Raw genomic sequence first — 12121 nt, forward strand, 5'->3', positions numbered from 1 at the left:
CATGCAACACTTATTAACTAACAAACAGCTTCCAGTTGAACAGAAAGGAAATTGCCCGAACACCAGAAGTACAAAAGACCAACTGCTGATTGACAAAATGATTTTAGAAAATTGCAAGAGAAGAAAAACAAATCTAAGTGTTGCATGGATTGACTACAAGAAAGCCTTCGATTCATTGCCTCACACATAGATACTAAAATGTTTAGAAACAACTGGTGTCAGCAAAAACATTCAGATATTTATTAAAAAAGCAATGAGCATGTGGAGTACACAGTTAACAATCAATGGCGAGACACTTGGACAGGTTAGCATTAGAAGAAGCATTTTTCAAGGGGACTCACTATCCCCTCTGTAATCGCCATGACCCCACTTTCACAAATACTAAACAAAACAGGCCTCGGATACCAAATATCTAAAACACCAAGTGAAATCAACCATCTGCTGTACATGGACGATCTGAAGTTGTATGGAGAGTCCCAGTCAGAAATCGAATCACTGCTAAACACTGTCCGTATATTCAGCAGCAATATAGCAATGGAGTTTGGACTAGACAAGTGTGCTGCATTAATAATGAACAGAGGGAAAATAACAAAAACAGAAGGAATAGAACTGCCCAATGGAAGCAAGATCAAGAACCTGGAAGAGAAAGAATCTTACAAATACTTGGGCATTCTCCAGGCTGATAACATTGCACACACTGAAGTTAAAAGAAAAATTGGAAGTGAATACATCAGGAGAGTTAGAAAAATCTCGTCCAAACTCAATGGCGGGAACACCATACAAGCCATAAACACCTGGGCTATACCTGTTATCAGATACACTGCAGGAATAACAGACTGGACCCAGGCAGAGCTAGAGACGCTGGATCGTAAGACCAGGAAAATAATGACCATCAATCATGCTCTGCACCCCCGCAGTGATGAAGATAGGCTATACCTCCCTCGCAGCTCAGGTGGACAAGGAATGCTGCAAGTCCATCAAACAGTAGAGGAGGAGAAAAGAGGCCTTGAAGAATATATCAAGGACAGTGAAGAAGATGCACTTCAAATGGTCAATAAGGCAAAACTATTCAACACCAATGAAAGAAAGCAGGCCTACAAGAAAGAACAAGTCAAGAACCGAGCAGAAAAATGGAAAAATAAGCCCCTGCATGGTCAATATTTGCACAATATAAGTGGAAAATCAGACATCACCAAGACCTGGCAATGGCTTAAGAATGGTTACTTGAAGAAAGAAACAGAGGGTTTAATACTGGCTGCGCAAGAACAGGCACTAAGAACAAATGCAATAAGAGCAAAAGTCGAAAAATCCACCACAAACAGCAAGTGCCGCCTTTGTAAAGAAGCAGATGAAACCGTGGACCACCTAATCAGCTGTTGTAAAAAGATCGCACAGACTGACTACAAACAAAGGCATGACAAGGTAGCAGGGATGATACACTGGAACATCTGCAAAAAATACAAGCTACCTGTAGCCAAAAATTGGTGGTACCATAAAATTGAAAAAGTTGAAGAAAATGAAGATGTAAAAATATTATGTGACTTCCGACTACAAACATCTGCCACACAATACACCAGATATAACTGTAGTCAAGAAGAAAGAAAAACAAGTTAAAATGATCGACATAGCAATACCAGGTGATAGCAGATAAAATCACCAAATACAAAGATCTACAAATTGAAATTGAAAGGCTGTGGCAGAAAAAGACCAAAATAATCCCAGTGGTAATTGGCACCCTGGGTGCAGTTCCAAAAGACCTTGAAGAGCACCTCAACACCATAGGGGTCACAGAAATCACCATCAGCCATTTACAAAAAGCAACTTTACTGGGAACAGCCTATATTCTGCGACGATATCTATAACAATAAAATTCAGCCATCCCAGGTCCTTGGGAAGGACTTGATGTCTGGATAAAACAAACCAGTCAATAACACCTGTCTGACTGTGTAAACAAGAAATAATAATAATTATTATTATCTATTCGATTTCTATACTGCCCTTCCAAAAATGGCTCCGGGCAGTTTACACAGATAAATGACAAACAAATAAGATGGAACCCTGTCCCCAAAGGGCTCATAATCTAAAAAGAAACATAAGATAGACACCAGCAACAGTCACTGGAGGTACTGTGCTGGGGGTGGTTAGGGCCAGTTACTCTCCCCCTGCTAAATCAAGAGAATCACCACATTAAAAGGTGCCTCTTTGCCAAGTTAGCAGGGCTTATAGTTATATAGTTATATCTTTGTTAATGGACATAAATATTACAAGGTGTATTTTGGTCATTTTCATAGGTTTCTTGTTCAAGAAAGTGGAATTTACTTCCAAGTAGGTATGCATTAGTGTCAGGCTGCTAGTGTTGTTTCATCAAAATACTTTGTGTTCATTACAAGAATCAAACAGAAAATTGTAATGACCTTTGGATGGTCAACTATCAGAGAGAGCCTACTAGGGTGTGTTCTACTCCAGGAAAGCCCTCTTTCATGTTACTCTGAGAAAAGGTTAGCCTGGGTATTTCCTCCAGTCCTAGAATTATGCAGTCATTGTTTGAATTTTGCTTTGGCAGGACAACTCGTTCTTCTTCAGTTTCCTGTTCTGTGCTGAGTCAGTCTCTAGGGTTGACCGACCAGTCTGCTCTTTTCATAGCTTGAGGGCCAATATAACTTTTCTTGTCCCTGTTCAGATATTTACCTTGGGAGCAGATGCCACCCTTTGAAACGCTTCGTCTACAAGTTTGGAGCTTTCATCAAAACTAAATTAAATAATAATAATGATAAAATATTTTCTCTGGCAGTTTTTGCACTACTTCCAGCCAAACCTTGGTATCACTTAACAAGAGTCGTATGGTCTGAAATAAATTAAGCAATTAATGGTGTGTTTCAAAATATGTTTTAAATACAGCATAAATTTTATTTTATTAAAGAGATCTTACACTGTCCAGACCAATAATGTGCACTATATCTTTTAAACATTTTTTTATTACGGCACAATACAGTAGGGTATTTGAACCATGTTACAAAGAGGATGTTAAATGAAATATAAGCATCTATAAGGCTATTTCTTATGATTAAGCAGTAACACATCAAGTATGTATTGTTAGCAGCAAGTGATGACTGGTTTGTTAATTAACGACCCAAAGCACAAGCAAGGCTGATGAATGCCCTAACAAGCTAGCTGTTAACTGCTGTGAAGGTGAATTCTGGGATGATAATTGCTACATTAAACTGTACTCAGTGGTTTATTATGCCATTTTTATTCAGCCTTTTGAAAAATTAGTCTGGGCAAGCTAATAACTGTTTTCCAGCAACTGGAATAGAAGACATTTCTTCTGGTTATGCAGCAATCCATATAAAATTGGTTCTTGTCAGTAATTGATGACGAGATCAGTAATTAACTGCTAAAGGTAGACAGAAGGTAGTTAGCATTGTAAGAGGCCATGCTTGAAAGGGTTATCCCAGCTTGGTAAAGCTTCATCTACAAAGGTAACTGCTGTGGAAAAACAGCACAAAATAATGGTGGCTTCCTCATTATCAAGAGGCAATTTGTTTTCCTGGTAATTGAGTAACTATTGGTTTTAATGGGTGATTTGATGGTTACATTATCTCATTTGTGTAATCTATTGGCATTATAAATGGTTTAATGTTAGAAGTCTAAAACATTTAGTTTTGCCTGGTGTTTAATTAATGGCTACCCATACTTTGGGAGTCTAATGCTGTCAAGTGGTGTTTTAAATTGTCTTATAACCTTTTATATTGTATTGCAATGGTTATTCACTGTGGATGTTGAGCAATTCCTTGAAGGTAGTAATATACTAGAAGATCATTATCGCTATACTAGCAAAGTACCTGTCACTATGATTACTTAGATCCACTTTTCCCCATAGGAGTCAATGGGAGTCATCGTGACATTTGGGGACACAGCTGAGATGGAGAAACTGAAATTCTCCATACATAGAAATGCATTCATTGCCCCCCCCCCGCCCACTGCTTCCACCACCACAGAATGATGTCATAGGTGGCTTCTTATTCAGTGTCAGTCCCCAAAGAAGAGCTACAGTGCACTAGAGCTACAGTGCACCAAGAACGACCAACAAATGGCTATTTATGTTTTTTTCTATAGTAACATCCCACATCAGCAAGTCTATCCATTTGCTTGCCTTCTGCATCTGAATCACTTCTGCTGCACTGGAACTCATAGTGTCCATGTTCATACTGCACATCTTTAGTACAGCTTTGATGTCATCAGTGTAACCCACATGCAAAAACAGAATAGCAAAACTACCTGCTTCAGTGGTTAATATTTCACAGACTGTTATTCGTCCTTCAAGGGGCTCACCAATTCCTTTATACGAATATGACATATATTTATATACTGCTTTTCAACCAAAGTTTACCTAGATATAATGAGCCCCTGGTGGCGCAGTGGTAAAACTGCCGCCCTGTAACCAGAAGGTTACAAGTTCGATCCTGACCAGGGGCTCAAGGTTGACTCAGCCTTCCATCCTTCCGAGGTCGGTAAAATAAGTACCCAGAATGTTGGGGGCAATATGCTAAATCATTGTAAACCGCTTAGAGAGCTCCGGCTATAAAGCGGTGTATAAATGTAAGTGCTATTGCTATTGCTATTGCTATATAAATAAGTAAATAAAATGGCTGCCTGTCTCCAAATCTCACAATCTAAAAAAGAAATATCAGATAGACACCACAACAGCCATTGGAGGGATGCTGGACTGGGAATGGATAGGGCCAGTTGCTCTCTCCCTGCTTAATAAAAAGAATCACCACTTTTAAAAGGTGCCTCTGCTCAGTTAGCAGGAGACACAGTCTTGCCCGAGACTGCTGGAAGTCTTCTGTCCTTTATTTTCCTGCAACTGGTGTGCTCACTACAGTGAGAAAGAGCCATGAGGCTGAGGCAGAATGGGGAGCAGACTGTAGAGGCAACAGAACTCATAAGGAGCAGAGAGCAGGAGTAGCAGCAGTGGTGCAAATGGAAGGAACCTTTTCCCTTTCCTCTCTTTTAGAATTGCGCTGTCAGTTCATGACCCCCTTTGCTTATCTGAGTGGCATGCACAGAACATTTATCATATTCAATTTGTCATGATAAATGTGTCAAAGATGGTACCAATTGGGGCTTTCCTCTTGGAAGAGTGACCAGTAGCTTGGGGTCAATCTGGATCAGGAGCTTGGCATTAAAGCCCCATTTCCCCCATGTCACAGCCCTGATCCAAATCCTGCCCTGCTCCTGGGCTGCTAATGAGTAAAGAAAAACTCTGAACATCAGGGCCAGCCATGATGTTAATGTGATGTAGTTTGGCTCTTGATCATTATGTGGAAATCGGGCTTGAACAGTGATGAAGAAAGATGGATAACATAGGCAGAAGGGCTTTGGAGCAGATAGATAAACTAAGGAGCCAGAAATACAATAAAGAGAGGAAAAGAAGGGGCAGAGGTGGAAAAATGTGGGTGGGGGTGTGTGGAGTGACTGGTGAAAAACCCCTTATTGTCTAAGGCCAGTTGGAGACTGGGGAAAGCAGAGTAAGGCGGGCACCTGGGAAGCTCAGTGGGAATTGGGTTAGAGGTAGGAAGCCTTAACACTGGGGGATGTTAGGGCTTAAGATATGAAGTTGGGGGCAAGAAGCCAAGAAGAATAATGTGAAAAATGGTATGGTTTTAAGTATAGGAAAGAATGTGTGCTGTGGGCAGGAAGCTGAAGTAGGGGAATTATAGATTCAGGAGCTGGGGGGCTGAAATATCACTTTCTGGTTTGTACTAACCATCCCAATAGTTGACTGTGGATCTCAAGGTTGTTGTTTTTTATCCTTTCTCATTCCATGACAGGCTGTGTGGCTTTTTAGTTCTGAACCACATTATTATTTGACATACCCTTTGATTCACCAGGAACAACTTGTAGAAGTCAAGCAGACATAGCTACTGTTCTACATCATCTCTGACTTTTACAATTGTCATTACTGTTCTTCCAGGTTTATGACTGATGCTGCTCGACGAGAACAGGAATCTCTGAAGAAAAAAATCCAGCCTAAACTCTCCCTGACTTTATCGAGCTCAGTGTCCCGTGGAAATGTATCTACTCCTCCGCGCCACAGCAGTGGAAGCCTTACTCCACCAGTCACACCACCAATTACCCCTTCCTCCTCATTTCGTAGTAGCACACCTACAGGTAAGATGAGTTGGTATCCTGCAGTGTACAATGAAAAATTTTATTCATTCATTCATTCATTCATTCGATTTCTATACCACCCTTCCAAAAATGGCTGAGGGTGGTTTACACAGAGAAATAATAAATAATATGGATCCTTTTCCCCAAAGGGCTCACATTCTAAAAAGAAACATAAGATAGACACCAGCGACAGTAACTGGAGGTACTGTGCTGGGGGGTGGATAGGGCCACTTACTCTCCCCCTGCTAAATAAAGAGAATCGCCATATTAAAAGGTGCCTCTTTACCAAGTTACCACGGGTGAAGTAAAATGTGAAGTAAGCAAGCATGCAGCAGCAGAAATGTAAGTGGGACAATCTTGTAAGTCATTTTTTTTCCTGGATCAGCATAGGAAATGGACCTCATCTCAGCTATGGCTAGGAATGTGTGAACCGGTTTGAGGCCAAGCTGGTTCACCATGGAACTGGTCCAGCTCAAGGGCTCACCCACAAGGCAGACCAGGCCCAGTTCGCTCGACCTCAAGCCGAACCCTTGGGGCCAGCTTGGAGGTTCTAGTGTGTGTGTGTGTGTGTGTGTGTGTGTGTGTATGTATGTATTAGAAAGACTCACCGGTTGGTCCAGCGGTGTCAGGGGGGTCTCCACAGTCTCCCTCTCCCCTCACCAGTCTCCCATTGGCCCTCTAAGGGCCGTTCTGGCCCATTCTTGCACCATTCTGGCCCTTCCCCTGGTGGGTGGCCATTTTGGGGAGGCCGCTGTGCATGTGCCTTCACCAATTGCATGGCCTGGGTCATGTCTGTCCATACAAATGGCCTGGGAACATGCCTAGACTCTAAAATGGCCACCGCCACTGGGGAAATGGCTGAAACGGCCCCCAAATGGGCCAAAATGGCCCTTCGAGGCCTGGGGCGTGGAGGCCAGTGTGGGGAGGGGGAGACTGTGGAGACCCCCCCCCCATCCTGTGGCCACAGCAGAACCCCCCGAGGCTGCTGAATCTGCCAGTGAGTCAGATTTAGAACCCCTGAACCAGATGAGCGGTGGTGGGGTGTTCAGTGGCACAAAACCAAACATGCCAGGTTCTGTTCAGTCAGTCCAGGACCAGGCAAACCGGTTTTTTCCATACCCCTAGATATGGCCAATCTTGTTTGTGGAGCCAAGTGTGGCATTACCTGTTTCCTTGTTATTTTGGCTATTCCTTTATTGGAAAGAGAAAGAGAAATGAAGCAAGAGGAGCAATTGGATCTGAACAAGTGGAATGTTTAACATGACTTGAGTAGAAATGAGCGAGTGACATGGGAAATGAGTGTATACAATGCAGATTCAACATGTGTGATTGTGTGGAAAGAGAGGGGGATACTTTCATTATTATGTGATCAAGAGTCTTGTTGTTATTGCTTTTATATCCGTGTCTTGTAGGGCACGAAGTTTAGCAACCACTGTTCTATACTAAGTGTAATTAATAGGCTTTATTGATGTAATTAAGGGTTTATGACCCTGAAGGAAATATAAATTTGAGTTGAACTGAGGTTCATGCAGAAAGTATAATTTTCAGTTAGTTTTGTTGTTTTGTTGAGTTTTGTTGTTTTTTACAAGCAGTTTTTTACTCTGGTAAATTGATGGAAAGCATACTTAAGGACAAAACTGTTAAACATATAGAAGAACAGGCCTTGATGGAGGGAAAACCAGCATGGTTTCTGCAAGGACAAGTCTTGCCTCACTAACCTTTTGGAGTTCTTTGAGAGGGTCAAGGGGCACGTGGATAAAGGTGATCCGGTTGACATGGTGGACTTCCAAAAAGCTTTTGACAAAGTTCCCCACCAAAGGCTCTTGAGTAAACTTAGCAGTCATGGGACAGACAGGTTCATGTGTGGATTGGTAACTGCCTGAAGGACAGGAAACAGAGGATTGGAATAAAAGGGCAGTTTTCACAGTGGATAGAAGTAAGTAGTGGGGTCCTCCAGGTACCGTATTTTATGGACTATAAGACTCACTTTTTTCCTTGAAAAATATCTGCCAAAATTCAGGAGTGTCTTATATGTTTTAACAGTTTAATATGTTAGAACTCTGAAAAACTGGATTAAAATTAAGGTGCATCTTATAGTCCGTAGCGTCTTATAGTCCGTAAAATACGGTATCTGTATTAGGACCAGCACTCTTTAACTTGTTAATAAATTATCTAGAAGTTGGGAGTAAGCAGCAAAGTGGCCAGATCTGCAAATGACACTGAACTATTTAGGGTAGTGAAATCCAAAACAGATCGTGAGAAGCTCCAAAAAGATCTCTCCAAACTGGGGGAGTGGGTGACAAAACGGCAAATGCAGTTCAATGTAAGCAAGTGTAAAGTGATGCATATTGGGGCAAAACTTCACATACAATGATGGGGTCTGAACTGTCAGTGACTGACCAGGAGAGGGATCTGGGAGTTGTCATTAGGAAGGGGGTTGAAAATAAAACTGCTAATATTATAATACCCTTATACAAAACTATGATGTGGGCACATTTGGAGTACTGTGTACAGTTCTGGTCACCATGCTTCAGAAAGGATGTTATAGAACTGGAGAAGGTGCAGAAGAGGGCAACCAAGATGATCAGGAGCCTACAGCACCTTCCTTATAAGGCAAGACTACAACACCTGAGGCTTTTTAGTTTAGAAAAAAGACAGCTGAGGGGAGATATGGTCTATAAAACCTGCGTGATGTGGTGAAAATGTATAGGGAGAAATTATTTTCTTTCTCTCATAACTCTAGAACCTGTATCTCATGAAACTGAGTGCCAAGGCATTTAGGACCAACAAAAGGATGTACTTTTTCACACAACGCATTAAGAAAGATTTAGGTAAATCCATGGAACATGGGTTTATCAGTGACTACTAGTCTGAGGGCTGTTGGCCACCTCCAGCGTAAGAGGGAAAAATGCCTATAAATACCAGTTGCAAGGGTGCAAGAGCAAAAGAGAGGGCGTGCCCCCAACTTTTTCCTGTGGGCTTCCCAGAGGCATCTGGTGGGCCACTATGGTGAAACAGGATGCTGATAGGCCTTGAGCCTGATCCAGCAGGGCTGTTCTTATGTTCTTAATACCCTCTCCAACCATTGCTTCCCTACAGTTAGTATTGAGGGGTATTCTGCCTCTGAAGCAGGACGTAACATATAACTACTACTAGTAGTATTACTGTGAATATTTATATACTGCTTTTCAACAAAGTCCTCAAAGCGATTTGCATAGAAAGATAATAGATAAGAGAGTTCTCTATCCCCAAAGGGATAACAATCTTAAAAGAGGCCTGCAGTAGACACCAGCAACAGCCACTGGAGAGATCCCAAGTTTGGGTAGGTCCCAAACTTAGGGACTGCTAACTTTGCTCAGTTAGCAGTGGTTAACTGTCATCAAGTGTTCTTGTTCAGTGTAAGGATACCAATACAGCACAAACTTTCTATAGCCAGTTGGATAAGTCTGTGACTATTGGTGTCTGTCTTTTTGTGCTGCTGCTTTTTCTATTGGATTTTATTCTCTTTCTGGTATTTTAATGTATGTTAACATACAAGAGTACTTTGATATCTGCAGATACATTATCTGCGGATTCACGTATCCATGTTTGGGTAATAGACCCCAATTCCTCATTGCCGCAATGAATCAATATCCACAGTTTCCATATCTGCAGTTGTACTGTGGAACCAAACCCTTGCAAATATCAAAGTCCTCCTGTATTTGATTTGATTTGATTTGATTTGATTAGGAACTGTCCACTACTTCTTGTAGTGAATTTTCAAATGTGTAAGCCATGTTGACTCACATGGTGGAACATGTCCTATACATTTGAAAACAAACATATCCAACCTGTTACTCCAGTTCTTTTTGCAACCTCAGATTGTACCAAAATATTTATAAATTAGCAAGAATCCCTAAACTGGTAGCAGCATTGTACAGATCCCACAGCAAGATGGATGGACTCGATTACAACAACAATGAATGCACCACTGAGAGACCTTAAAGGCCAAGTTGTAGACAGATTATCCTGGAGAGAATCTATCTATGTGGTCGCTAAGAGTTGACATTGACTTGCCAGCACTTAATCACTCACTCAATCAATCACTCAATCAATCAATCAGTCAAGATTACCTAGTGAGTAGTATCAGACGGAAGCCAAGAAAACACATGTTTATCTAGACCAGGGCTGCACAACTCAAATGCCCTAGTGGGCCGGAACCATCCACAACTTGATGTGCAGGGGCCGAGGTCAAATTTTTAGCACATTATGACATTAAATTTAATATTATTAGTTACTTGTGGATCTCTTCCCCTTGTCAATGGACCCATGGTTTCAACCAAGGACAGTGGCCAGAGAATAGGTCCTGTCCCTGCTCAATCAGTGGGCCCCTGGAGTGCATGCCAGCCCCAAACAAATGCTAAGTCCTCTCCTCTCCCTAAATTGTTGTTGCTTTCTTGCTGCAATGCTTGGCATTCTTACATGGGAGTAAGCCTCACTGGGCACACCGTGGAGCATATTTCTGAGAAAGCATGCACAGGATGGCGCTATAGTTTCTTTGCTGGTCAAATGACTGTAACAATAAGGTAGTTTCCAGCTCCTATGTTGCTGCAGGATACCTGGGGGCCAGTAAAATAGTCCCTGTGGGCCGAATCCGGCCCCCGGGCCTTATGTTGTGCAGGCCTGATCTAGACGTAGCCTTGACTAAGTTGCTGTGCTGCAGCCTTAGTTCCTTGCATGGGAACATGGTCACTTACGAGTCAGGGTTGTAAAGATCAAATAAATGTTATCTACAGCTCAGCCTTTAGGTAGAGAGTGGGCTGCACAGGTAAAATAAATAGGTCCAACATTTCCATTCTGTTCAGAATTTTAATGTATTTTCCCCTGCAAAGCACCTCGTCATTTGTTTCATAAATTGAGTTCTTAAAATGAGCATAAACATATGTCCTTTGCTCAACTAAAGCCAGAATGCTCACTGCCTAGTTAGTGTAGTGCCTTTATGGATTCTCCAAGCTATATTTAAGGCCCTTTGGATGCATACTCTTTAAAAAATGAGCACCCTACATTAATTTTCTTGGAGAAGTGGTGTTTATTTTTAATTTAGTCTGGCGTGCTAAATTAGGTGCTCTCCTAGAGAACAATTTGTACTAGTAATAAGAGTGTAGTAATATGAGACTTCATTAAATAGTTCTTCTATTAAATCTTTGCTTAGAGCTGGGCCGGGTGCCACTTTTGCAGGTGAGTTATGGAGCATGCCAGAAAGCAAAGTGTGAATCAACAGAGTTGTACTTAGATTTGGTAGGGCAGGGGGGAGTATTTTGCATGTCTTCCTTAATTGCAGAGGTAGAAACTCCTGCTTGCCTATTATTCGGCTATCCAAAGTGAATTAAAACCGATTGCATATATTACAGTCCAAAGGAATTCTTTTGAAAATAAACATGTGGTTAGTCAATGTATGTGTGACATACTGGCACCATAACCACTAGTTTAAAATGTAAACCACAGAACATTCTTTTTTAGGCTAGAGACCTCTGTTGTGCTCCTCCGTGTTGAAAGTACAGGGGCATTTGGCTGAGATGCAGGTTATAAATTTGAAACATAAATATATAAAGCAAATAATCTAAAACTTAGCTAGTTGAATATTTTTATTCACATTTCATTTCTAAAGTTTAGTTAAAACCAAAAACATTTCAGAGCATTCATATTACCATATGCTAAAGCTCAAATGAAAAAATGTTTTGTTGTTATTCTGGCTCTGTATGTTCTACAGGGTACAAAGTTTATCTTGCACATTCTATACAGTTTTAATTAGCTTATGGTAGAACTATCCACGTGGTCCAGCAACTCAGCTTTTGCAAAGCTGTCCTAATTGTGTATTGTTTAGGAACTACATAAAGACTAAGATCTTATCAACCAACTTGTAGTTTGCATTGGTATGATCATATTCGAGCAAAAGATCTGCCCTTAT

The 12121-nt window shown here is 41.3% G+C and overlaps 1 protein-coding gene across 1 annotated transcript in view; it reads left to right on the forward strand.

Annotated features, from left to right (window-relative positions):
* The window catches only part of JAZF1 (JAZF zinc finger 1), a 220025-nt gene that overhangs the window by 174606 nt on the left and 33298 nt on the right, over positions 1 to 12121 (forward strand). Inside the window, exon 3 of the mRNA XM_053265045.1 lies at positions 5978 to 6174. Coding sequence (XP_053121020.1) covers positions 5978 to 6174 — 197 coding nt within the window. The remainder of the gene's footprint in view (positions 1 to 5977; positions 6175 to 12121) is intronic.

The sequence above is a fragment of the Hemicordylus capensis genome, chromosome 6, assembly GCF_027244095.1.
Source record: "Hemicordylus capensis ecotype Gifberg chromosome 6, rHemCap1.1.pri, whole genome shotgun sequence".
In the NCBI taxonomy this organism is placed as follows: domain Eukaryota; kingdom Metazoa; phylum Chordata; class Lepidosauria; order Squamata; family Cordylidae; genus Hemicordylus; species Hemicordylus capensis.